Consider the following 27,441-nt stretch of genomic DNA (forward strand, 5'->3'; position numbering starts at 1 on the left):
AAAAAAAAAAAAAAATACTGTGTAACAGACAAAATACCTGTGGACCATGCTCAGCCCATACACAGGCAGCTAATTTTGGTGTGTATGATATAATTATCAGTCTTCCACAGTGATTATGGCTTTGCCCATTTCATGATCTAGTTCTGTTTTGCTTTTGATCACACATTTCAAATCAATGGCTGGTCAATAATTTTGGTAGATTTGGTCAGCTTATTAATGTAAAACACTTCTTTGTCCCTTTCGTGCTTTTCCCATCTTGAATTCTATTTTGTAAACTATTAGGATCGATACTTCCATTTTTTCCTCTTTATTTTCATTCCCCTAGTATAGGAGTATAATAGTATAATTTAAAATGTCTTTATAGATTGGATTTAAATTCTTAAAGATGCTCTGATGGTATCTTCTGGTAAGTTAAAACCATCTACTTACACTGTTTGATCTCTTTCTACAATCTTCCTTTTTTAAAATGCTTTTCTGTGGGATGCCTGGGTGGCTCAGTTGTTAAGCGTCTGCCTTCGGCTCAGGTCATGATCCCAGGGTCCTGGGATAGAGCTGCATGGGGCTCCCTGCTCCGCGGGAAGCCTGCTTCTCCCTCTCCCACTCCCCCTGTTCCCTCTCTCGCTGTTGTCTCTGTCAAATAAATAAAATCTTAGAAAAAATAAAAATAAAATGCTTTTTTATTTTTTCCCATTTTTACCCCTTTAGGAAAACTATGCTAATTTTTTTTTCTCTAATACACTGCAAATGATATATTCTAATTCTGTCCTCCTAGATGTTCTTAAATTTCTTGGTCTCAGGACCCTCCAAAGAATGTTTACGTGAGTCACTTTTATCAATATTTACCATGTTAGAAATAAAAAAAAAAAAAACTAAAGATATTAATTCATCTGAAAATAATAAACCAATATTAGGTTAACATCATTCTTTTATAAAAAAACAAAAAGAAGTTAGTGAGGAGAGTGGCAGAGTTTAACAATTTTGCAAATATTTTAATGCCTGGCTGAATAGAAGACAGCTGGATGCTCATATCTGCTTCTGCATTCACTACAGCATGCTGTCATTGTAGTATAGCCCCTGGAAAATCCACTATGCACGTGTGACAGGAGAACGTAAAAGGCAAATCATGCCTTAGTTTTATCAGTGAAAATAGTGTTGTCGTTGCAGCTCTTCTCTAAAATCACTGAGCTCTGTTTCAAGTTTATGTTCTTCATCTGTGAGTCTGGTGCCTCCCTGTTGATTTTAGCTTTTCTCAAAAGTTGATTAACACTTGGTAGTGAGTTGAGGAGATCTGACACTTCCTACTGCCCTATCTGAGTCCTGTCTGCTGCAGCCTGCCAGTAAAGGGCTAAGACGTGCCACCAGGGAGGATGGGGTAGGAGCCAATCCCAGGACAGGCAGCTTCTTCCTTACGGAGTAAAACAAGGCCCATACCTTCCCCCTTGCGTAAGGCACTTTGCTACATTCTCTCCTGTTTTGGTGTCAGTTTAGCAGTAAGTTTAACCACTTTCTTTACTCATCAATGTTTCCTCAATCCCATTTCTTTCTCTTATATTAGTTTTTCTTCTCAGAGTACATCTCTAATGATGTATCTAAGTATTTCACACAGAATCTAGGTAGTCAAATTTGAGGTGGTGCATTTCTAAAATTTACTGTCTATTTTGCCCTCAAGTTTCTTCCTAAACTGACCTAATTTTACCTATACAAAGAATGAAACGTATCTTCAAATCTAGTCATGTCCATTTATTCACTATTCTCCAAATATCAGACTCATGCCATAACCCAATATATGAACTTCTGTTTACTCCACTACTCCATTTTTATAACATCCTCTCTGCCTGCCTATTCAATGCTTTATAGCTCAAGGCCAAAGAACCAATTACAACCACACCTTTTCAACATTTATATAGCAAAAGCAGGCTTGGGGTGGGAGTAGGAAGTCCCTCAAATCAGCCATGTTATTGAGCTCTTTAAAAGAGGCTGAAATATTTAGAAATTCTACTAAATTTTCAAGATCTACTTTAAAGTCAGATATCAGATAAATAAAGCCAAATATCTAATAATGCTGGCCTACACTAATCTTCCCTTCTAACAGTTCTCACAGAACCCCATAGCCCAGAATTTAGAACAAACCTTAGCAACCTGTCTCAACTGCCTCATTCTACAAATGAAGAAATTGGGGCACAGAATAGTTATTGCTTGTCTATGGTCACATGGATAACACTCAGAAGCCAAAAGTCTTCTGATTCCACTTCTAGAATTTTCTTCACCTCACTATGTAAGTAACCAAGTTCAATACTGTTTCCTATTCTCTGGCCTATAATAGGGATACTTGATTTTACATTCTTTGATTAATCTTTGTTTCACAGGCTTAGTATTTTATAGTTCAAATTTACAAACTTGTTAAGATTTTTTTTTTTTTTTTTTTAAGATTTTACTTATTTATTTGACAGAAAGAGACAGAGCAAGAGAGGGAACACAAGCAGGGGGAGTGGGAGAGGGAGAAGGCCTCCCGCCAAGCAGGGAGCCCGATGTGGGGCTTGATCCCAGGACCCTGGGACCATGACCTGAGCCCAAGGCAGATGCTTAAGGACTGAGCCACCCAGGTGCCTCAGTTAAGATGTTATTTTAAACTGTTGGCTGTACAGGCATCCCCCACTATCTGGGCCCAATACTTCAATAACTAAATTTTTTCTTTAAAACAATAAAACTATTTCAATGTATCTTTTCAGTTAAACTAGTGACAATGTTTAAAACTGAGAGGGTGCTGTGTTCCCACCTCAGCTGTTCTCTGATAGGATCACATCTTCTGCTCATAATTTGTGAGATGGGCTATGCATTATCACTCTTGTCTTCTTCACGTTAAGTGGAAAAGGTTGTGAGGAAATTAGCTGAGCCAGAGGCCTAGAACAGCCCATAGAAAAGAAGTTGAAAGTGATAAAGCGTCTTGAAAAATGAGTGCAGAAAAGGAATAGCTTGGCCATGCATACATCTCCCTCTCACCAGGTCCAACAATTTAGTTTTATGAGGAAAACAAAGAAAACTTATGAAAATATTCTTGGATCTGAAAAACAGTGGGTCAATCGAGCATGAATAACAATTTTGAAAAACTAAAGTAATACAAAGAAATGCTTTATGCTATAGACTGATAGCTATAATTAGTGTTTAAAATCTTTTACTGTTATAAAGAAACCTTTGTGAGGGACGCCTGGGTGGCTCAGTCGGTTAAGCGTCTGCCTTCGGCTCAGGTCATGATCCCAGGGTCCTGGGATCGAGTCCCGCATCGGGCTCCCTGCTCCGCGGGGAGCCTGCTTCTCCCTCTGCCTCTGTCTCTCTCTCTGTCTCTCATGAATAAATAAATAAAAAAAAAATAAAAAAAAAAAAAATAAAGAAACCTTTGTGGATTATTAAGGACTCCAGTAACAGATGTACCAAGTGGCAAAATGCCACCTTTGTTCCTGTGCCTTTAAAAGCTCTGAGCAGTACTTAAATCAGGTCACTCAGATCAGGGCTCCCTACCATGCAGCAGTATGAATAAATTTTCCTTCTACATTTAGCTCAGTTTCTGTGTTGAACAATGTTTCAGTGCTTCATTTACACTTGGAGAAACTGTTCAGGGATTTTGGGTGGGAAAAATACTTAGGCTTTCCATATCCAACAAAGTTTCAAAAATGAATTAGGAATAGTGAGGGATACTTGATGCTTAAACCAGTCACCCAGTGCCCCTGTATGCAATGCATATTAAAGTTTGAGAAACTCTGGCCTAGTGGATAAAGTTGGTTGCCCAATTAACATACACTTCTACTTTCCTCCTTCTTAATTCTTAATAAATCTCCCCACCCCCACCCCCTTTTAAAGACCCCTACCTATATCCCTTTCCCTGAAGCCCTGTCCCTAAGGGGAAGCTGACCACCCTTCTCCTGATTCCCACTCCTAACTTCAGGGTGAGTCTGGCCCATAATAATCCTATTCCTCTTGCCAATGACTGTCTTACAAATAGGAGTATAACCCAATTCTGGGCAATGAGACATAAGAGAGTCAGTTGAAAGTGCTTCTTTAAAGCTTCCTCCATTCTGAGAGAGCCAGAGGAAGAGATAGTTCCCTTTCTCTGGACATTCTCCTGTCTGGATATAAATACTAAAAATTGCTGCAGACATCTCCCACTAGCCTAAGAATGAAGCAAACACTACAGCTGGGGAACAAGTGGTAGAACCTGGGTCTCTGAGGACATTTTTGAGCCACTGAATTGGTCAACTCTCAAGCCTAGTCTATCTATGGAATTCTTGTTAGGTGAGAAACATTGTTTCATTAGGAATTTCTGTTTCCTGCATCCAAAATGATCCTGATACAAAGAGATGATCATTGATAGTCCTGAACAAAAAGCTCAGATATCACAAATTATTTTCCATTAGATGGCTTTTTAAAATCTGACAATTCCAAAAGAGTGAAGTGTTTTCTTCCTAAAAGAAGCTTTTTATTGGATGTGTCCCCTCTCTCTCACCCTCTCATTCCTAGGATAGAGTGGTCCTTACAATGTGTGGAATCAAGGGGTGCCTGAGTAGCTCAGTTGGTTAAGCGGCTGCCTGCAGCTGAGGTCATGATCCCAGGGTTCTGGGATTGAGCCCCACGTCAGGCTTCCCTGCTCAGTGGGGAGCCTGCTTCTCCCTCTCCCTCTGACCCTCCCCCCCTTGTGCTTTCTCTCTCTCAAATAAATAAAATCTTTAAAAAAGAATAATAATTTGTGGAATCAAAAAGTATTATAAAAATAAGAATTGGAACAGTGGGCCCTTAAAATGCAAATTAGAATTTAGTCAAACAGTATTAAAAAAACACAATAAAACCTGTAAGTCATATTATGTATTTTTCACTAATTTTCTGTAACATTATTTTTTTTCAATACCCATTTGTACTTTTTTCAACCTAATTGTAAAGAAAAAAAATTTTTTTAGATTTTAATTTATTTGAGAGAGAGGGAGAGCACACAAGGGGGGGGTGGGGGGTAGAAATAGAGAAAAGGACAAGCAGACTCCACACTGAAGGCTCAATCTCACAACCTTGAGATGGTGACCTGAGCCGAAATCAAGAGTCTGATGCTTAATCAACTGAGCCACACAGGCGCCCCTAAAGACAGTTTTGAGATACTTTATATGCCAAATGTTAGGCTGCTACTTTTAAACACATATAAATCACATTAGAAATTAAGAACGCAGCACTAGAAATAACACAGAAGAAAAAAAGCAAATATATTAGATGCACATTATTAATACAAAGCATTAGTGACCAGTCTACATTATCTCATCAGATAAATTTTTATGGTTTAATTTCAAACACCTTCCAATATTTGTATTACAAATACTATTTTTAAAAACAATTCTGTTGGGGTGCCTGGCTGGCTCAGTTGGTAGATGATGTGACTTGATCTCAGAGTTGTGAGTTCAAGTTCCATACTGGGTGTAGAGATTACTTAAAAAATAAAATCTTTGGGCGCCTGGGTGGCTCAGATGGTTGAGCGTCTGCCTTCGGCTCAGGTCATGATCCCAGGGTCCTGGGATCGAGTCCCACATCGGGCTCTCTGCTCCTTGGGAGCCTGCTTCTCCCTCTGCCTCTCTCTCTCTCTGTCTCTCATGAATAAATAAATAAAAATCTTTAAAAAAAAAAAATCTTAAATAAATAAGTAAGTAAGTAAAACAATTCTGTCAACTCTGAGGAAAACAATTGACAGTATTTTTTGGTGATGATACAATCTGAGTGTTTTAGTAAAAATTAGAATTTTTGGTAAACTTGAGTTTGAAAGCTTCTCAAAAGCCTTCTGATGAGATTGGTAGTGATATTAACAACTATAATTTCTATATAGTGTATTCTGAAATATGTCATTTGTAAGCTCAATGAACCAATATTTTCCAAATAACCTACACATCCTGTTACAAAACCATGAAAGGGGAAAAGACACATTCAAAATTAAGATCAATGTTATAAAATAATACACTACGAATTAATTAGTCTCAAATTTCACATTGTAACTAACATTTAAGAAACCAATACCTGTGGAATCTTGGTATCAAAGAATATCTAAAATTAACTGAAAAGGGCATTAAAATACTCCTCCATTTTCTAAAGATCTGTGTGAGGCCAGTTTTTCTTCACGTACTTCAACCAAAATATCAACAGCTGTATACAGAAGACGCTATGAGACTCCAGCTATCTTCTATTGCCAGGCATTAGAGATTTGCTAATCTCATTTTTTTGGTAAGATAGTTATGTTTTATAAAACCTACTTATTACCATTATTGGTTTATTACCATTATTCTCAGATGAATTAGTATTGCTTAGATTTCTAATATAATTTCTAATATGATAAATATTTATAAATATAACCCACATAAACAAAAGGCTCTCTGGGGTCCTCAATAATTTTTAAGAGTGTAAATGTTTCTGGTCCAAGGGCCAAAAAGTTTGAAAATCGTTGTGCTAGAGCACTGGGGTTGGTGCTGGAAATCTGGAAGAGTTGAAGATAGACGAAGTCCTCAACGTGATCACTCATCAACCTCATGAATCATACAATTGATCTTACAAATTAGAAAGTAGCTCTAAAATTTTTTTAAAAAGTGAGAATTTTTAGTGGATGGCTTGACAAAGAATTAGAGATTTTCCCTAAAAAATAATATTAATCAAATATATTAGCAATTATAATTTTGATGGTGGCACAGATGTATTCTGTGTCTTTCAGATGCCAATCTAGGAAGAGGTAATTGTTAAAAAATCAAATGTCAGTGAAACATACAAAATACACTTCCTAACCATCGTAGCTGTGCAACAACAGAAGTTTCCTTGGTTCCTTCACTGACAAATACTGCCTATTTTGTGCCAACAGCTGCTGGATTTGGAGATTCTAGCAATGACTAAGACCCTGCCCTTATGTGGCTTACCCTCCAGTGAGAGAAATAAGCAAGCAAACTACACTAATTCCAGGGTCTGATAAGTATCCTGATGGAAGGAAACCAGGCTTTTGTGACAGCCAAGGGGAGGGATGTGAAGCTACGAAAGATAGAACATCCAGAAAAAAGTATCTCTGAGGAGGAGATATATAAACCAAGGCTTGAGAAACAGACAGAAGGTGTCTATGCAAAGAAAAAGGGCAACAGTAAGTGGAAATGCCCCATAAATACAAAGTATCTGAGAATAGTAAGAAAGCACTGTGACTGAAGCAAGGTAATGAAAGTTTTTTTTTTTTTTTTAAAGGAGATGCAAGCAATAACCACACTATGTAGAGTAATGGTTTTCATCAACTTTAACAGCCTATTAGACTAACTGCATCAAAATTTCTGTGGAGCCTACACATCAGTATTTGTTTTGTGTTTAATAATTTAATAGTCTTCCAGGTGATACTAATATACTGCCTGGGATGAGAATCACTGACATTGACTGTTAGGCTACAATAAGGAATTTGGATTTTATTCTTTTTTGTTTTTTTTTTAAAGATTTTATTTATTTGATAGAGTGAGAGAGCACAAGCAGGGGGAACAGTAGAGGGAGAGGGAGAAGCAGGTTCCCCGCCAAGCAGGGAGCCCGATGCGGGGCTCAATCCCAGGACCCTGGGATCATGACCTGAGCCGAAGGCAGACGCTTAACCATCTGAGCCACCCAGGAGCCCCATGGATTTTATTCTTAACATAAGAGTGAGCCCACTGAAGAATTAAGAAGGAAACTAGTAAGACTAGTTTTATTTTTAAAAGATCACTCTGGTTGTTAGGGGAAGAAGCAAAGGGGCAAGAACAAAAAAACTCAATACTGAAAGCTTTAAGAGATTGAGTGGAGGGAGTGGAGGCGTAACAACTAGATGGTGATGGCCAAATTCCAAAAGCCTGATTTTTCAACACACTGAACAGTCAATAGGTACAATCAGAGCAGAGAGAAAAGAAAACCTACAAAAAAGAGGGCAAGCGTAAACTCCTCCAAAATACTTTACCCTTCTGACTGTGAGAATCATTTGACTACATAAGGGATTTGTTTATACTCTTCTTACATTACCACCATATATAAATTATGTACCTAAAGATTTGTTCTTTCAACAGCATTTCAAACAAAGACAAAGAATACTATTTACAATTTAAAAATGTTATCTTCAAATGACCTAAAATCTAACCTGCAAACCTATTACAGTTACATTTACTAGTGTAAAGGTAAAGTTTCAAGTTGTTTTTACTTCACGTGGAAAAAATTGTTTCTTTCATACTAAATAATAATAAATTGATATGTTCAAAAAATAATAATAAATTGATATGGAAATACAGCAATAAAAATGTTTACTAATTAAAAAATATTTATAGCTTACAAAAAGATATACCATGCTCATGGATTAGAAGATTAATATTCTTAAAATGTCATACTACCCAAAACAATCTACAGATTCAGTGCAATCCCCATCAAAATACCAATGGCATTTTTCACAGAGCTAGAACAAAGCATCCTAAAATCCACAAAAGACCCCAAATAGCCAAACCAATATTAAGAAAGGATTAAAAAAACATGGTATTACACTTCTTGATTTCAAACTATACTACAAAGCTATAGTAATCAAAACAGTATGGACTGGCACTAAAACAGACACACAGATCAATGGAATAGAACAGAGCGCCCAGAAATAAGCACACACGTATCCAGTCAATCTAGGACAAAGAAGACAAGATTATACAATGAGGAAAAGACAGTCTCTTCAATAAATGTGTTAGAAAAACTGGAGAGCTATATGCAAAAGAATGAAACTGGACCATCTTACACCATATACAAAAATAAACTCAAAATGGATTAAAGATTTGAATGTAAGACCTGAAACCATAAACTCCTAGAAGAAAACATAGGCAGTAAGTTCTCTGACATCAGTCTTTGTAATATTTTTTTGGACTAGTCTCCTCAGGTAAGAGCAATAAAAGCTAAAATAAATATGATTACATCAAACTAAGAAGCTTTTGCACAGTGAAGAAAACCGCCAACAAAATGAAAAGGCAATCTACTGAATGGGAGAAGATATTTGAATCATACATCTGATAAGGGGTTAATACCCAAAATACATAAAGAACTTACACTCTCAAAAACTATCAAAAATAACCTGATTAAAAAATGGGCAGAGGACCTGAGCAAACCATAATGAAATATTGCCTCATACCTGTCAGAATGGCTAAAATAAAAATGACAAGAAATAACAAGTGTTGGTGAGGATGTGGAGAAAAAGAATCCCTCATGCACTATTGGTGGGGATGAAAACTGGTGTAGAAGACAGTAAGGGAGGTTCCTAAAAAAAATTAAAAATAGAAATAGCATATGATCCAGTAATTCCACTACTGGGTATTTATCCAAAGAAATAAAAAAACACTAATTTGTGGGACACCTGGGTGGCTCAGTTGGTTAAGCATCCAACTTTTGATCTCAGCTCAGGTCTTGATCTCAGGGTTGTGAGTTCAAGCCCCACACTGGGCTCCATGCTGGGCGTGGAACCTACTTAAAAAACAACAAAACAAAACCACAACAAAACACTAATTTGAAAAAATATATGCACCCCTGTTTACTGATTATTATTTACAGTAGCCAAAATAAGGAAGTAACCCAAGTGTCCATACATAGATGAATGGATAAAGAAAACATGGTATGTATGTACGATGAACTATTACTCAGCCATAAAAAAGAGTAAGATCTTTTCACTTGCAACAACATGGATGGACCTAGAGGGTATAACACTGAGAAATAAGAGAAAGACAAACACCATATAATTTCACTCATATGTGGACTTTTAGAAACAAAACAAAGAAAAAAGACAAAAAAAATACTCTTAAATACAGAGAACAAACTGGTGGTTGCCAGAGGAAATTGGGTAGGTGGATGGGTGAAATAAAGAAAGGGGAGTAACAGTACACTTGTCATGATGAGCACTGAGTACTATATAGAACTGCTGAATCATTACATTGTATACCTGAAACTAATAACACTGTATATTAATTACACTTTAATTAAAAAAAAGGGGGGGCGCCTGGGTGGCTCAGTTGTTAAGCGTCTGCCTTCGGCTCAGGTCATGATCCCAGGGTCCTGGGATTGAGCCCCACATCGGGCTCCTTGCTCCGCGGGAGATCTGCTTCTCCCTCTCCCACTCCCCCTGCTTGTGTTCCTGCTCTCGCTCTCTCTCTGTCAAATAAATAAAATATTTAAAAAAAAAATTAAAAAAAAAAAAAAGGGGGAGGGGGCAGAGACCTGAGTAGACATTTTTCCAAAGATGACAGGATGACATACAGACGGCCAACAGGTACATAAAAAGATGCTCAACGTAACTAATCCTCAGGGAAATGCAAATCAAAACCACAATGAGGTACTACCTCACACCTGTCAGAAAGGCTAAAATCAACAACACAAAAACAACAGGAGTTGGTGAGGATGTAGAGAAAAGGGAACCCTCTTATACTGTTGGGAATGTAAATGGTGCAGCCACTACAGAAAACAGAATGGAAGTTCCTCAAAAAATTAAAACCAGAAATGCCATATGATCCAGCAATCTACTTTTGGATATTTATCAAAAGACAATGAAAACACCAATTTGAAGAGATATACACACCCCTATGTTCACTGCAGCATTATTTACCACAGCCAAGATACGGAAGCAACCTAAGTATCTATCGACAGATGAATGGATAAAGATGTGGTATATATACACAATGGAATATTACTCAGCCATAAGAAAGAGATCTTGCCATTTGTGGCAACATGGATGGGGAGAGTATGATGCTAAGTGAAATAAGATGAAGACAAATAGACCATATTTGTCTTTCACTTGTATGTGGAATCTAAATACCAAAACAAAAGAACAAAACTAAACAGACTCAACAGATACAGGAAACAAACTGTTGCTTACCAGAGGAGAGGAAGGGTTGGGGGTGGGAAGGGACAAAATAGGTGAAGGGGATTAAGAGGAACAAACTTCCATTTATAAAATAAATTAAGTCACAGGGATGTAATGTGCAGCACAAGGACTAAAGTCAGTAATACTGTAATAATTTTGTATGGTGACAGATGGTAACTAGACTTATGATGGGTATCATTTAATAATGTATAAAAGTATTGAATCACTGTGATATATATATACCTGAGACCAACAAAATACTCTGTGTCAATTATACCTCAAAAAATTTGTATCTTAAAGGAACTGAAACTTGAATTATGCTATTTCATCAACTTGGTAATTATTTTCAAGTAATCCTCTTTAACCTTTAACTTAAAGTCTGAATAGTTCCCTACAGTTTATTCTGAAAATTTCATTTGCCAGCATTTTTGCCACTTTCTCTGATATGAAGACAACAGGTCAGGTTATTTTAACTTTAGTACTGTTGCCTTTCTTAAAGAAGAAAGTGAAATATATCTTATACACATCTCTCAAAAGTGAAAAACATCTGGCTCCACTTCTCTCATTTCTGTTATCTATCTGGTCCCTCTAGACTTTATGACTTTGTAAGACACTAAAACAGAATTAGGGCACTAGTTTCTAGTCCTAATTAGCTTTTCAGTATTATAACTAATGATATTCCAGGTATTTTTATGGTAAAATAGGATATTAGGTAAAGTTACTACATCAATTATCACAAACAATAAAATATATCTAATAGAAAAATCAATGCAAATTCATAGCATTTGATATTTAAGCTCAAAATACCATGAAGTTTAATATCTAAGTCCAATATATACAGCTTTTAAAAAGAGAAGAAAATTACCTTTCAACAGATGATTGAGGTCCATTGTGTCATGTAAGGCTTTTTGTTTATATCTGTGGTCTGAACTGGAATCTAACACTGAAGATTTTGATGTGAGATCAGGCCCATGTTTTTCTTGCCCTTTTTTGGTTGATTTCATCAATTTTGAATTATTTTTTAAATCCTCAACATTTCCATATACTTCTTGACTCACGTTTTCTTGCCTTTTAACTTTTACTTTTTGATCATTTGATGCTCCCAGTTCAAAAGATTGAACAGGGCTGATGTCTGGAGTTGACAGAGGAGTGACATCTGTCACAGTATCTTCAGATTCCTCATGGGAGTCATTGACTGTTGGTTTAGCACTTGAAGGCTGTATTCCTGTTGATTTCATTCCTGGTTTATATTTCTGTTTTGGTGACAAGTGGGTTACACCACATAGACGTTTCTTTAATGATGGCGATGAATCAGAAATACAGATATCAGACCCTGCATCTGAACAATCTGTGCCTGAACTTGAAGATGAGGAGGACAAAGAGGAAGAGGAGGAGGAGGAATTACTTTTGGAATACTTTTTACTTATGTTTTTTTTAAAGTTATTAGATGGTTTAGCTGACTTGGACCTGACATGTTGCTTTTTCCCATCATCACTGCTTTCCTCTCCATCTGTATAATAATCATCTTCACCTTCTTTTATAATTTTGGGACTTCTACTTGGAGTGGGCAAGTGTATTTTATGCCCTGTTGTAGCATCCCACAATTTTTTTGATCTTGAAGTGGTCAATGATAAAGAATTTCTGGTTTGCATATTATCATTTTCTACAGGGTGGTGTTCTGGAGTAATTTTCTCCTTTATTGCATTTTCCTTCCTTTGTATTCCAAAATTCAAGTTTACATTTTCTGTATCTTTATCTATTCTCTCTTTAGGGTCATCATTTTGCTTGCCAAAAACTGAGTTACTTTCACATTTCTCTGCTTCTTCAAAGTCACTGTCAAAGAAGGAATGGTCCACTTCACCTTCTGATATATCTATAAACCGATCCATGATGGTAAAAATATATCTGAAAAAGAGGCCAGTGTTACCATCAAACCAAAGAATAATTTCCCAATACTTTTCACTTTTTATAGTAATTGCATATCCCAAACTGAGAAGTTTGATTATAGAGAAACATGACAAAAAAAGACCAAAAAAAATAGTAACTCAGTGAAGCGATAATCAGGCTACATGGGTAATAATAAATTGTACCAGTGATTTGAAACATAAGTAAGTCTAATAGTTCAGTTCACAAGAGTACTCAAGGCAAACATATCACAAACATATACCTAGGTGAATATCCATACACCTAGGTGAACCCTAAGGAAAATCTACCTTCTATAAGTACAATTAGAGTTTAGAATAAGAAGGGATGGTGTTACAACCTCCCCACATCAGCTAAGCCATCTTGAATTTAGAATTTGACCTCTAATACTATTCTCCACTAAAACACACACAAAAAACCCCAAAAAACAAAAACCAACAATCAAAATACCGTAACGACTTGGAAGGCAGCTGATTCTATTTTTGGAGGGAAAGAAAAACAAGGGCCTAGAACATCTTACTGTTATCAGAAGGCACAGTATTCAAATATGCCTGATATCGTGGTAATACAACAGCTCTAGTTTAAAGGGGCTTCCACTGTCCACACTGGACAATTTAGTACTGGAAAACAAAACACACAAAATATACTTAAAAATGAAAAAGTACTTTTGTAGAAAGCTATTAGTCCATAAAGATATTCAAAAGGGCAAATAATATGAGGTACGTTAAAGAAAGGTATGTATAAATTTCTAGTAATATATAGCCAACAATCCAATTATGCACTCAGTATATTCAAATTATGATTAATTCTACTACAATAAAAAATTATGTAATCTGTATTCTAAATCAGCCATAATACTCTGGAGCCTTTAATTGCTTAAGTGATCCCGCAACCTATAAAACAAGTACAAACATGATTTAAATGTCAACCAAATTCATACTGTTAGTAATAGGTTAATAAGACAGATTCAAGGTATGTGTGGTAATACATTTTATCATCATTGGGTAACTTTTTCTGCCTTTAAGGTTTTGAAGAATTTAAGAGATTCTGACATATTAAACAAAAAATTTAACTATTTGCAATCAACTTTTAAATGCTTAAGGAAATCTGATTAATTGAATTAGTAAGTTAAGACTTATTAGATTTACTAAAAATGTCTAAGTGCTTAGCTAGACTTCCTTTATTAGATGTGTAAGTATCCCTTGTCAGGGGTTCAAGGTACTTAAGAAAATAAAATACACCAAAATTGTAGTTGTGCTGTTCATAAACAGTATAGAATGTTCAGGGAAAATTAAGCTAAGTGAAGATTAATCAAAGTACAAATGAGTTTTAAAATTCTAACACATTATTAGATTTAAATTGAGATAAGATATGTAAGCAGATCTTAAAAGTTTAAGAAAAATCAGATAACTTATACCTAAATAATAAATACAAGAAATATTATTTCCCATAGCACAGATCAATGCCCTCATAAGTTTCAAAACTCAAATCAACAGAAGGATGCCTCCTCCACAGATCCTCAAAGATATTTAATAAGGTTTCAGATGTCATATTTATCCACATTGAAATTAAAGTTTACTTTCTTAATTTATAAAAATTAAAACTTATCTCCTTGGCATTTGGCAATTAATTTTCAGAGCCATAAGAAAGTCATAAGCCTTTGAATCAGTACCTTCATTTCTGAAATTCATTCTAAGAATGTAATACTAAAAAGAAAGAATGGTGTGCGTTATAGCATTACCTGTAATACTGAAAAAAACTTGAACAGAAGAATATTATGACTCCATCAAAAGAATTATTTATATCAGGGGTCAGCAGGCTACTGTGCATGAGCCAGATCTGACCTGCCATTTGTTCTTGTAAATAAAGTTTTACTGGAACACAGCCACAGGTTTAGATATTGTCTCTGACAGCTATCACTATAACTGCAGAGTTGAGCAGCTGTGACAGAGACCATATAGCCCACAAAGCCTAAAATACTTACCAACTGACCCTTTACTGAAAATTGTGGACCCCTGATTTAGGTGATATATCAGCATGAAAAATGCACAATACAAAACTGTTATCCACACTGGAATAATAATACAATTTACACATTTAAACAAAAACTAGGGGGGGAAAGGGCAAAATTAAGTTGACCTGTTAGAAGAAAACCAACAATCCCACTGCATTTTTAATATTTCCATTACTGTTTTTAGAATAGTGTCCTTGCAATAAATTAAGCAAATAAGTGATGACTGGGAGTCTGCACAATGATAAAGAATGAACGGAGTCAGACACACTCAGGCTCAAACTTGGTTCTGCCACTTCCCAATTGTGTTTCTGGGCACATGTACACGGATGTTCATCATAGCACTACTGTTCGTAATAGCAATGAGTTAGGAAAAAACTCAGTGTCTAATAAGAGGAAAACGGATAAGCAAAATGTTGTATAAGATATACTATATGTCCGTCAAAAAGGATGAGCTGAGATATACAAAATGTTTATTAAAAGAGAATTAAATAAACAATTATATAAAACTTAAAACACACATGATACTGAATTCCTCATGGGCACAAAATTACATAGCATGGACTGGAAGGACATCATTCAACAGCTAAGAGTATGAGGCTGTAAGGGGAGAGAAAGGATGAAGGTGAAGAAGCCCACAGGGGGTAAAAAATAAAGAACGTGGCAGAGGCCTGTGATCATTGGTCTTCACATCACAAACAAAGAATAGGACTGAGGGGTACCTGGCTGGCTCAGCAAGTTGAGCATGTGACTCTTGATCTCAGGGTTGTGAGCTGGAGCCCCATGTTGGGCGCAGTGCCTACTTAATTAAAAAAAAAAAAAAGATTATGACTGATCACTGTCAATCTTATTCTGTTCACCTGACTTCAAAAAGGAAACCAACAGATAAAGCAGCCACTGAATGGTGGATAGCTCTTATAAACATTATTTTGTCATTAAATTCCCAATAAAGTTACCCTCTTTTGTAAGGTAATTAACTCTTTAATCCAAATGTCAAGGGATGGAATAAAAAAGGGTTGCAGATATTTTTTCTCTCTCACTTTGTTACATGGTTAAGAATACCTTTGTGATTAAAGAAATTTGGGGGGGGGGGCGCGGGGCGCCCGGGTGGCTCAGCCTCATTAAGAGTCTCTCAATTTCGGCTCAGGTCATGATCTCAGGGTCGTGAGATCCATGATCTCAGGGTCATGAGATAGAGTATGGAGCCTGCTTAAGATTCTCTCTGTCCTGCTCCCTCTTGCCCCTCCCCTCCACCTCTGCTTGCCTGTGCGCTCTCTCAAAAAAAATTTTTTTTTGAAGTTTCTTCAAATTTTAAAAGCAAATGGTTTCATGGCAGTGCCCAGAGCATAAATTTCCCTAGTCAGTTTAAAAAACAACTCTTTCAAAAACAAATCATCCAAATCATTCTACCATGCCTCAGAATAACTTGTTTACATTTTTCAGGAAATACACAAAATTACTAACATAACTAAGTCTCATTTGTATTAGTGCTACTATTCTAGTACAACTAACAGCTAAAATGTATCTAAGTTTAAGAGGTTTTTATCATTCCCATTTACCAATGAGAAAAATGAAGCAGCGCAAGAACTTGCCCAGAGTCACATAGCTTGGTAAGTGGCACAGCCAGGATTCTAAGGCAGGCATAGTTTAAGGATGTTATTAATCACTGTTTATTCTGCTTCAAAGTAAGGTCCTTAAGTAAGATCTGTTTGTTTTTAACCTTTAGAATACATTGCTGTGATATCTATGATTTATCTGATAGTGAACTGTCAGCAAGACAACAAGATGTTCTCACCACTGGGACTTTTAAAGGAAAATGGGACCTATTTAGCAATATGGATTTAGGAACAGAAAAGGATGGTCTGTACAGTTACAATTAGATACACATGTCAGTGATTGCCACACATTTTGCTGGGATTTATTTGCTATGTAGCAGTTTTCCACTAACAAAGTAAATGGGAACAAACCTCACTGGAACCATAAATTAAATAAACCAGTAGTAGCCTTGAGTAAATTAAAAAGCATTAATCTAGGTAATAAGAATTCAGAACTTTAAATTAATTTATGACCCTCTCTATCCCAATCTGAGCCTGTGACCAAACCACCTTTCCAAAGACAGTAGTGAGTTCCAAAGGTATTTCTGACAAGGAGAGTGACAATTCTGGAAGTCACTAACTTGAAATGTTTCCAGCATGCCTCCTCTTTATGTGTTTGGCATATCAAGTCAAATTTTGTGATCCCTGATAACCCTGAGTGAGACCTATTTAAAGTCCCCTATAAAGGTGCATGGCAAAATAATGCAAGTTAGAGCTAATACCCTTCCCCTACCCTCAGAGTTCCCCAACAGTCCTGAAAGGAAAAAATTTTACCCCCTTACATTAGGAATGAAGAGACTAAGGCCTAGCAATTTAAATGCCTTTAACAATTTAAATTAGTTTGTATCAAGTATGCCTTTTACGACTTCAAGCTTTATCGAATTTGTGAATAAAAAAAAATGAGATGGACAGTTGAAAATAAGGATTCAAAGGTTCTGGATAAATGGAAAAGAAGCTAACGTTCATATAGATTTTATTATGTGCCAAGCACTGTTTTAAGTACTCTTTCATTGATCACTTACCATGGATTATTTTCACTGACCATTTAATACTGGTAACAACTCTGAGGCTAGAGACAAGGAAACTGAAGCACAGAGGTTAACTGACATTTTCAAAGACCACATGGCTAGAAAGCAGCAGAGTCAGGGTTTGAATCCAGACAGTCAGCAGTCTTACTGATTCTGCTATACTGAAACAAGCAGAGGAAAATTAATAAGCCAAAAACCTAATGGGGAGGTATATTTGAAATAGCCAAATAATAACACAATAATAGCACAGACACAGAATGAGGGAAGGTGAGGAGGGAAGGTGCACTGTGGGCCCCAGCTTAAAAGAAGGTTTACTGAAAAAAGACTTGGGAGCTTACCAAGTGGCAAAAGCATGACTTAGAAATCAAAAGATTAAAATGCTCTTAAATCATACCGGGATAGCAATATGCAGTCTTAAGGTAACTTGCATTATATACTGCTTGGTCAAACTACTTCTTGAATGAAGCATCTAGCTCTCAGTGCTATGGTGAAGAGTCTAGAATCTAAGTCATGATCAATGGTTCATAGAACAAGGGATTCATAACTAGTAAAAGTAATGGCTAAGAGAAAGGGTATGCTCAGATATTTAAAGGACTGTGATATGAAAAAAAAATTTTAGAGCTGTTATTTGTAGTTCAGAGGTAGAACTTGCATCAATAGATGTAATATATAAGAAACCTGTTCTTAAATCAACCTAAGAATTGTTCAAAATGGAATGGGCTACTTTCTAAGATTATGAGCCACGAGTCACTAGATAACGTTGGAGCAAAAACTGAATGTCCACTTGTTGGGATGCCACAGAGGGAATTCATGCATTAGGAGGATATCATTTTCCCAACCATAACATTTTATGAACTAGGTCTAAATCCCAACATCTATTTGTAATCCAAATGATTAGGTAGTTCTTTGAAATGTGTTTTTCATAGCTAACAGTTTGTGCCTTATCTCCTTACCAAACTGGGAACTCCTGGATCTTGCTCATCTTTATATCCGCAGTGCCTAACGTAGGATCTGACAAATATTAGACATTCAAAGAATGTTTATCTGATGAAGGAGTTTGTGGAGTTAGGAGACTTAAGATTGAACTCTAGTTCTGCTCTTTGCTATGTAAGCAGAAAAATCACTACTTTTCCCTGAGCTGGCTCCTTGACAGTTTCCCACAATCGTCCCCCCCGCCCGCCCCCCTACCACACACACCAGAATTAACCATCCCCTTATCTGTATTTACATGGTTGATGTAGTCCTCAACAGTTAAGGACCCACCTTACTAAGTCGTCACAGTTCATGAGAGGTGGCACATAACACCTGGGAGACTTTTCAGGCATAACATCCAACAGATAGGGTTATTATAAGGATTTAAGCTCTCTGGTTATTTAACTGAATTTATGGGAAAATTATCCAACGATCCCATCCACTAAGCAATCCTTCCGATAACACTTATTTCAAAGTTAGTGAGATTCAATTTACATTGGAAAATAAAAATGTGGACTTAAGATTGTGAAGATTCTCTTTACAACATATTGGGAAAGGATAAAATTTAAATGATAATTCCTTTAATAAGTCTTTGGGGCTCAATGAAAACCGGTATTTGTCAAAGCTGCCTGAGCGTCACTTGGACACTCACCACCATTTGTATCGCTCCTGCAGGGCCAGCAACAGAAATACTAATGCTTTTTAAGATACATCAGGAAAACACAAATAAGAATCTGGCATTTTTTAAACTGTCATTTCGTTACTGTGACATCACATTATTTCTGTAATTAGGTGTATAATACGGTCCAAACAAGATTGGGTCCACGAAAATCTCGGCCCAGAGTAAACACCCGTTTTCCAGGGACTTGAGTCAAGGGCCCGTTCACCCCCCCCTCCTGACCATCCCCTTTCCCCGCCCCGCACAGGAGGCAGAAGATAATTGAGAGCCCCTGAGGCTCCGGAGTTCAGAGTCGAGTCCTCAGAGGTGGGCGACGCCGACCCGAACCCGGCTCCCAGTAACCACCACTTCTCGACTCAGGGCCGACGCCCCCAGGCCATCCCCGAACGCATCCTGGAGGTAGGCCCGGCGGTTCCCATAGGGGCCGGCTGGGGCTGCGGGCAGCCCCACGGACCCGCCGGCCGCGGGCTCGGACGCCTTTGTTGTGGTTACACACGCCACTCGAGGGGCTGGCTGGGCCGCAGGGCCGACGCAGCAAAGGGCTGGGGGTCCCGGCCCGCCCGCCTTCCTAACCTCCCGCGCTGGCTTCCTCATACCGACCCTGAGTGCTCGCCGCTGTCTGGGCTCCAGAGAGAGGAAACGGATCCCGAACGGAGGCGAGCGTGGCGGGCGCGTCGCGGGCGGGGAAGAAGGGGTTGCTGGCGCACCGCTTACTTGGGTGCCGTGGCCGTCGCAGCCGTCTCGCACGCCGCCAGCGGCGTTCCAGGGTCGCGCGCACGCAGCACCGCGCGCACGCAACCCCCGCACGCGGCTCCCAGCGGCACGGCTCTTGCTTCCGGAGGCGGGGAGAACGGAAAGGGAAAGGAGGGGGTGCAGAGGGAGCGGCGCGAGTACCGCGGGAACTGGATGGAGGCAGAGCGTGCGGCTCGGCGCCTCCTCGTGGCTCCTCGCGGAGGGCGGCAGAGAGCGCGGTGGGCCCGCCGAAGGCCTAGAGAGGCTCGAGCGCCGCGCCCCCTTGCGGGAGGCGGGGAGGGGGAAGCGAGGCCCGCGACTCCCGAGTGGGAAGGGACACGTGAAGAAATAAATCTTGGAGGCCGTTAGTTATTGCTTATTGCTTATTGCTACTGTCCTCGCTATTAATGGCAATGCGGGTGGACCTAGTTGTTACGGTGGCTGATTGGGAAAGTGGCTTCAATTATCTTGTAAGTCTTTACCAAAACAACAGCAGTAGTAAATGGGGGCAGCTGTGACTTTGTCATTCTTTTTATCAGCAAAGCTCAGATCAAAGAACCAGTTGGTTCTATGATCCAAGAGCTGGTAACACATTAGAAAGTCCTCTGACTACTGGTGAATGAAGTGGGTGGTTAAAACAAGAAAAAAAATCTGTGGAATATGCTGAATGCCATAATTTTTCGGATTTGAACTCAACAGGCACACAGTAGGTGGGGTAGAATAATGGTGCCCCAAATATGTACACTTCCTAATCCCTGGAACGTGTGAATAGGCCATTTAACATGGCAAAAGGGACTCGGTGCTATGTGGTTAAGGATCTTGAGATGGGAAAATCAACCTAGATTATTCAGGTGAGTTTGATATAATCATATAGATTCTTAAAAATGAGAGTCAAGGGGCGCCTGGGTGGCTTAGTTGGTAAGCGTCTGCCTTCCGCTTGGGTCATGATCCCAGGGTCCTGGGATCCAGCCCCGCATCGGGCTCCCTCCTCAGCGGGAAGCCTGTTTCTCCTTTTCCCACTCCCCCTGCTTGCGTTCCCTCTCTCGCTGTGTCTCTCTGTCAAATAAAATCTTTAAAAGAGAGTCAAGAAGTTTGGAGCCATTAATAGGAGTGGTGGTCGTAGAAGCAAGAGGTTGTAGCGTAGAGCACCGTGACTGTAGTTAACAATACTGTACTGCATATTGGAAAGTTAATACAGTAGATCTTAAAAGTTCTCATCACAGACAAAAAACGTTCTCAGGGGTGCCTAGGTGACTCAGTCAGTTAAACTCCCAACTCTTGATTTCATCTCAAGTCATGATCTCAGGGTGGTGAGATGGAGCCCCATGTGAGACTCTAGGCACTGAGGCTGGAGCCTGCTTAAGATTCTCTCTTTCCTTCTCCCTCTGCCCCTCCTCTCACTTTCACTCTCTCTCTCTCTCTCAAAAAAAAAAAAAATTCTCATCACAAGAGAAGAAATATGTAACTGTGAGGTGATGGATGTTCACTAGACTTATTGTGGTATTCATCTCAATATATACATGTATTATGTTGTACACCTTAGACTTATATGTTGTTATATATGTTATATTAATAAAACTGTAAAATTTTTTTTAATTTAAAAAGAGCAGCAAGAGGTCAGAGTGATGTAAGGGGGCCTTGACTCAAGGAAAGCAGGCATCTCTGGAAGCTGACAAAGGGAAGGAAAAGTATTCTCCCCTGAAGCCCCCAGAAGAATGCAGCCCTGTCAATACCATGATTTTAGACTTCTGACCTCCAGAACAGAAAGAATAAGTTTGTGTTGTTTTAAAGACTAAGTTTGTAGTAATTTATTACAGCAGCAATAGAAACCTAATGCAATGGGTTCTCAATACAGTTTTCACATGAAAGTGCAAAGAAAGCTAGGAACTATGGGTTACCCATATCCTAGGGAGTGTCACTAAGGAATTGACTCTATTTTTGTGCTTTACAATGTATCTTGTACTTTTGAGTTGTAATTGCCAACAAGTACACAGGATCATTTTGTTGTTTTTGTAGGCTAAAAGGCAGGATTTCACTTAATTCTGTTTGATGAAACTATGCTGGTACCATTTCCCAGGGACGAGTGTCTACTCTGTGGTCAAAAGTTTGTTATACAAAGGGTTTGAAGAAACATTTCTCCAAAGAAGTTACACAAATGGCCAATAAGCACATGAAAAGATGCTCAACATGACTAATCATTAGGGAAATGCAAACAAATCATGAGATACCACTTCACACACATTAGGATAGCTATTATAAAAATAAGAGAGAAAATAAAAAGGATTGACAAAAACGTGGAGAAATTGGAAACCTTGTGTATTGCTCATGGGAATGTGAAATGGTGTGACTGCTGTGGAAAAACTATGGCAGTTCCTCAATAAATTGAACACAGAACTACCGTATGAGCCAGTGATTTCACTTCGGTATATACCCGAAAGAATTGAAAGCAGAGTCTCAAACAGATATTTGTACACCCACGTTCATAGTAGCATTATTCACCAAAGCCAAAAGATGGAAACAACCCAAATGTCTATCAACAGATGGATAAACAAAATGTGGTATATTCATACAGGAATATTATTCAGCGATAAACAGGGATGAAGTTATGATACATGCTACAACATGGATGAATCTTGAAAACATTATGCTAAGTGAAATAAGCCAGGCACAAAAGAACAAATATGACCCCACCTGTATGAAGTACCTAAAATAGGCAAGTCACAGTAACAGAAACGAGAAGTGGGGTGCCTAACTAGCTCAGCTGATGGAGTGTGCAATTCTTGATCTTGGGGTTGCGGTTTTGAGCCCCATGTTGGGTGTGGAGATTGTTTAAAAATAAAATCTTTGAAAAAAAAGAATAGAGGTTACCTGGGGCTTGGGGGGTGGAGAGGGGAGGGGGAGTTCTTGTTTAATATGTGCAGAGTTTCAGTACAGGATGACGAAAGTGATCTAGAGATGGATACTGGTGATGGATGTACAACAGTGTGAATGTACCTAGTACCACTGAACTGTACACTTAAAAATGGTTAAAATATTAAATTTTGTGTATGTTTTATCATGATAAAAAATAACGAAAAAAGATTATATCTTAAACTTTAATTTTGGCTCTTTCTGGACTATAAATTTATAAAATTTTGCCTTTTCCCTGGTTTTCTTTTCCTGCAAAGAGCACATCCTCATTAGTCCATATTGAATGAATGAATCAATGAACATATGAAATAGATTGTAAATAAGCTTTTTTTTTTAAAAGATTTTTATTTATTTGACAGAGACACAGTGAGAGAGGGAACACAAGCAGGGGGAGTGGGAGAGGGAGAAGCAGGCTTCCCACGGGGCAGGGAGCCCAATGTGGGGCCTGATTCCAGGACCCCGGGATCATGACCTGAGCCGAAGGCAGACACTTAACGACTGAGCCACCCAAGCACCCCTATAAATAAGCTTCTTCAGGACAGAGATTTTAATTTCTTTGTGCCGCTTCATAATTCTGGTCAGAAACGGTCATCAACTTATAAGTGAAAAAAGGATCTTCTCCAGATTCATTGAATCTGGACTCTTTTATCAGAAAAGATGAAAATAATATCCCCTGACCCCTTTTCAAAAGTTGTTTTTCACTTATTAAAAACTTCTTGAAACAGAATATAGGCTTGACTATTTCTGTAGAGAGCTATTAAAAGACCTTTTTGCATAATAGCTGGAGGTTTTTTCATCTATGCTAAACTTTATGTTATGAGTAAATGGATTTTTTTAAAAAAACTTAGGAATTAAGTTTTGAAGGATGAAGTCTTTCCGGGGTTGAAGTTTAGAAACCAAATTGAAACTAAATGTAGTTAAGTTTCATATATTTTAAGTATCTAAAGGGGGGTACTTCAAAATATCTAAATGCTGTAAAAGGAAATTGAGAAAGCAAAATGACTTAGATTCACATTTGAATTTCCTGAACTTCCACAAAGCAGAATTAGTAGCTCTCTTCTTGCCACCATAGAACTTTATAATACCTTAGTAATATATATTACATTGCTTTATGCTTCCCCCCCACAATTGGAATGTGAGCTCTTCAAGGACAGAGACCATATTTTTTTAAAGATTTATTTATTTTAGAGAGATGGGGCAGAGGGAGAGGAAGAGAATCTCAAGCAGACCTCACTGAGCAGGGAGCCTGATGTGGGGCTCGATCCCACAACCCTGAGATCATGACCTGAGCTGAAATCACGAGTGGGACACTTAACCAACTGAGCCACCCAGGCGTCCCCAGAGACTGTGTTTTATACTGTTTTCTAACAAAGCACCTAGCTAATATTTTTGGACTGAATGAAAGAATGAATAAAAGTCACATACTACCTTCCAGAAGTTTACAGTCTATTTAAAAGCCAGATGAATGCTATTATTATTGTATTGGTTTTGTAAGGACATTATTTGTATAATATAGAAAGCAGTTTGTTTTGCCCTTTGACATTACTTTTAACTATTTGAAAGATGGCATCATGGAGGAGAATCTTGTAATTTAGGTTCACCACTTACTAGCTGTGTGATTTTTGAACAAGTCATTTAACTTCGCTGAGCCTCAGTTTCCTAATCTGGAAAATGAGATTATAAAATGTACCTTACGTCCTTTATAGAGATATAGTGAGGAACATATGTTTTAAAAAGGATTTCCAAAAGTTGAAGTTTCCATTAAGGGGAACCTGGGTGGCTCAGTCAGTTAGGTGTCTGCCTTTGGTGTCATGATCCCAGGGTCCTGGCATCTAGCCCAGCATCTGGCTCCCTGCTCAGCGGGACATCTGCCTGTGCTCTCCTGCTCTCTCAAATAAATAAAATCTTAAAAAAAAAAGTTTCCATTAAAATATGAGATTATTTTTACTACTTTTTTGGGTCTACTCAATTATTCTAGATATAGTATCATGGAAGAATACCAGATTTATTCTTTCAAAAGTATTAAGGGCCTACTCTGTGCAACCCCTATTCATACTCTAATATTAATTTTTACTTTCTATAGGTATGTTCTCTTTCCTAGAGCAAATAAATGACAAATGAAAGACACGGGCTTCTTTTTGGCAGTATATAAAAGCTTTATATAATATTAAATATATAGTGTTAATCTGAAAATATTCAAAATCCTTTCCTAATTTATGCAAGTACATTTAATCAATATTGTGTCCTGCCTACTTTATATTTTACTCTGCTCATAATATGTATCATGAAAAAGCATAAAGATCAGTTCAAAAAGTTTTTTTTTTTGGCCCACATGCATTTTGGAGAAATTAGATAATAAGTAAACACAATTTATATTCTTTCTTTATCATCTGCTGCCCAATACTGGATATCAAATCTAAGTGAGTGTAGAATTTTTTTCACTTTGTTTCATAACTTGAAAATATTAGAGTAAAATAAAGCTAAATGATATAGCTATAACCTCAAACTCTTCACTGAGAAACATAGTTGTATACTATCTCCCTTCCCCCTATCCTTCCCTAGGTCCTTTTGTTCATTTTATAGGTAAATGGGATTAGATTATGAAGAACTATCAATTCCAGGAACAAGAAATGTGAACTTTAACATATTTACAGTGATAAGTCACTGGATACCACTGATTTTGGTGTGCAGCCAGATGATCCACAAGATACTGATTAGTGTATTCTGTCAAAGCAAATTGTGGTAGGTTGTTAAAGTAATGCAACCAATGAATTTTACTCCCCATATTTAAGCCCATGTGTAGACCTCTCCCTGTTTAATTACTGGTTGGGCCATATGATTTGCTTTGGCCAATGGGACATTAGCAAATGTAAGGTAAGCAAAAGCTTAAAAAAACCTTGCACATGGCATCCCTGAGACTGTCATGTGAAGAAGGCCAAGCTGACCTTTTGGAGGGTAAGTACACAGGGAGCAGAGACAAGCCATCTCAATAGAGACTCCATAGATCTAACAGCCCCAGCCTATGCAACCAGGAGACCATAGTTTCATTGGTGACCCCAGGCAAGAAGAACTGCCCAACTGACCCCAGTCCAAATTGCTGACCCACAAAAGCATAAGCAAATGAAATAGTTGTTCTTTGGTGGTAGCTTGTTATGCAACAATAGATAATTGACACACCATATTTCCAGTGTGTCTTCTTTTGGATAATAACCTCTTGGATAATACTTAGTTTTTGTTTTGTTTTGTTTTTTAAAGATTTTATTTATTGAGAGAGAGAATGAGATAGAGAGAGAGCATGAGAGGGGGAGGGTCAGAGGGAGAAGCAGACTCCCTGCTGAGCAGGGAGCCCGATGCAGGACTGGATCCTGGGACTCCAGGATCATGACCTGAGCTGAAGGCAGTCGCTTAACCAACTGAGCCACCCAGGCGCCCTGGATAATAGTTTTAAAAGAATAAATAACTAGCTGGAATTTAAATAAAAACTTGAAACAAACAAAAATATTTGGCAGATAAAAAAATCAAATTGCACAGCTCATTGTATGTAAATTATTAAAAAATAATTACAAAAAAGAGAATTAAAAATAATAAAAAAATCCACCAAATATCTTACTTCCTATGAATGCTGTATTTTTTTCCTTCGTTGAAATACTGACACAGATGATTCCTTATAGAAAAACAGTATAGTCATAGTAATTTAAAAATATATTTTAATGCTTACTTTTCTTCACTATGCTCCCTGGGAAGCAGGATATAACTCATTTGATTGGAAAACAATAGTGCTGTTGAACTGTTGAAATTCTTCAGGATTGCTACAAAAAGAGAGTTCTGAGACTTTGCTTTTGTTTCCCTGTATCACTCATCCATTTACTTCTTCCCTTTTTTCTTTCTATGCCCGATTGGCCCTATCACCCATCCTTTTAAATCATTAATCTCTTCAGAATTCCTTCATTTCCTTTCCAATTCTTTCATCTATCAAAGATACAGCTGCTGCTTTATTGGTCTTAGTAGTAATTTCTAGTATTTAGCATATTAGCATCTTTTCAGTAAACATCTGTATATTAACGATGGGATCATGATAGGAGAATAGGAAAATAATGTACTCTAAAAATTACCTGGACCTCTTTCGCTTGTGTAGGTAATAACATTTGTATTGAATCTTTGGCAACGAAAATATAGGGACTTGGAGCCAAAGTGATTACGGCAGCTGTGTACACACTTTGGCACCAGGCCGACTTTTTGGGCCTTTCGATAACTAGCATTTGCAGGCTTCATTACTCTTCCACGTTCGTCGGATTCTTTCCCTGAAGGAAATAAAAGAAGGTTGTTGGGGGAAACTATTAAAAGTGAGGATCAGGAATGGTTGCCGATTTTATCTAAATAGCAGGTGAAAACAAAGCAGAAATCTGGGGAACCGTAAGCATGGGAGATTACTTGTCAGGGAAGAGCGGAGAGCGAGGATTAAGGGATCACCTGAGCCGGAGAATTACAAATGCTTCTGACACCTGCAGCAAAATTTTCCATCCACGGAGGGCACCCTGGGGGGAGGGGAGGAGCAGCGCAGGACCGAGCAGTTATCCCGGCGATTGGTCGCGCCCCCTCCCCTTGAGGGGCAGCGACGGTCGGACCCCGCCCCCGCGCCGCGGGTGGGCTGTGGGGGCCGGGCGCGGCCGGGCGCCTCCCACCTGTCACTCAACAGGCCGCGGCGGCTCTCC

The 27,441-nt window shown here is 38.2% G+C and overlaps 2 protein-coding genes across 5 annotated transcripts in view; one reads left to right on the forward strand and one right to left on the reverse strand.

Annotated features, from left to right (window-relative positions):
• Window positions 1-19,931, reverse strand: part of CFAP97 (cilia and flagella associated protein 97) — a 38,270-nt gene extending 18,339 nt beyond the window's left edge. Inside the window, exons 1-2 of one of the 3 annotated variants that reach the window (XM_031029935.2) lie at window positions 19,802-19,931; window positions 11,745-12,784 (exon numbers count right to left, since the gene is read on the reverse strand). In XM_031029935.2, the coding sequence (XP_030885795.1) occupies window positions 11,745-12,768 (1,024 nt within the window). In that variant the 5' untranslated portion in view covers window positions 12,769-12,784; window positions 19,802-19,931. Of the gene's footprint in view, window positions 1-11,744; window positions 12,785-15,535; window positions 15,616-19,687 lie in introns of those variants that run through there. The other 2 variants (XM_031029934.2, XM_031029936.2) reach the window with 2 other exon arrangements.
• The window catches only part of SNX25 (sorting nexin 25), a 133,855-nt gene continuing 125,777 nt past the window's right edge, over window positions 19,364-27,441 (forward strand). For both annotated transcript variants that reach the window (XM_081807672.1, XM_081807679.1), the window contains exon 1: window positions 19,364-19,486. The gene's annotated coding sequence lies outside the window, so the exon portion shown is untranslated. The remainder of the gene's footprint in view (window positions 19,487-27,441) is intronic.

Source organism: Leptonychotes weddellii, chromosome 2, assembly GCF_054177405.1.
Source record: "Leptonychotes weddellii isolate Sample4059 chromosome 2, ASM5417740v2, whole genome shotgun sequence".
Classification (NCBI taxonomy): domain Eukaryota; kingdom Metazoa; phylum Chordata; class Mammalia; order Carnivora; family Phocidae; genus Leptonychotes; species Leptonychotes weddellii.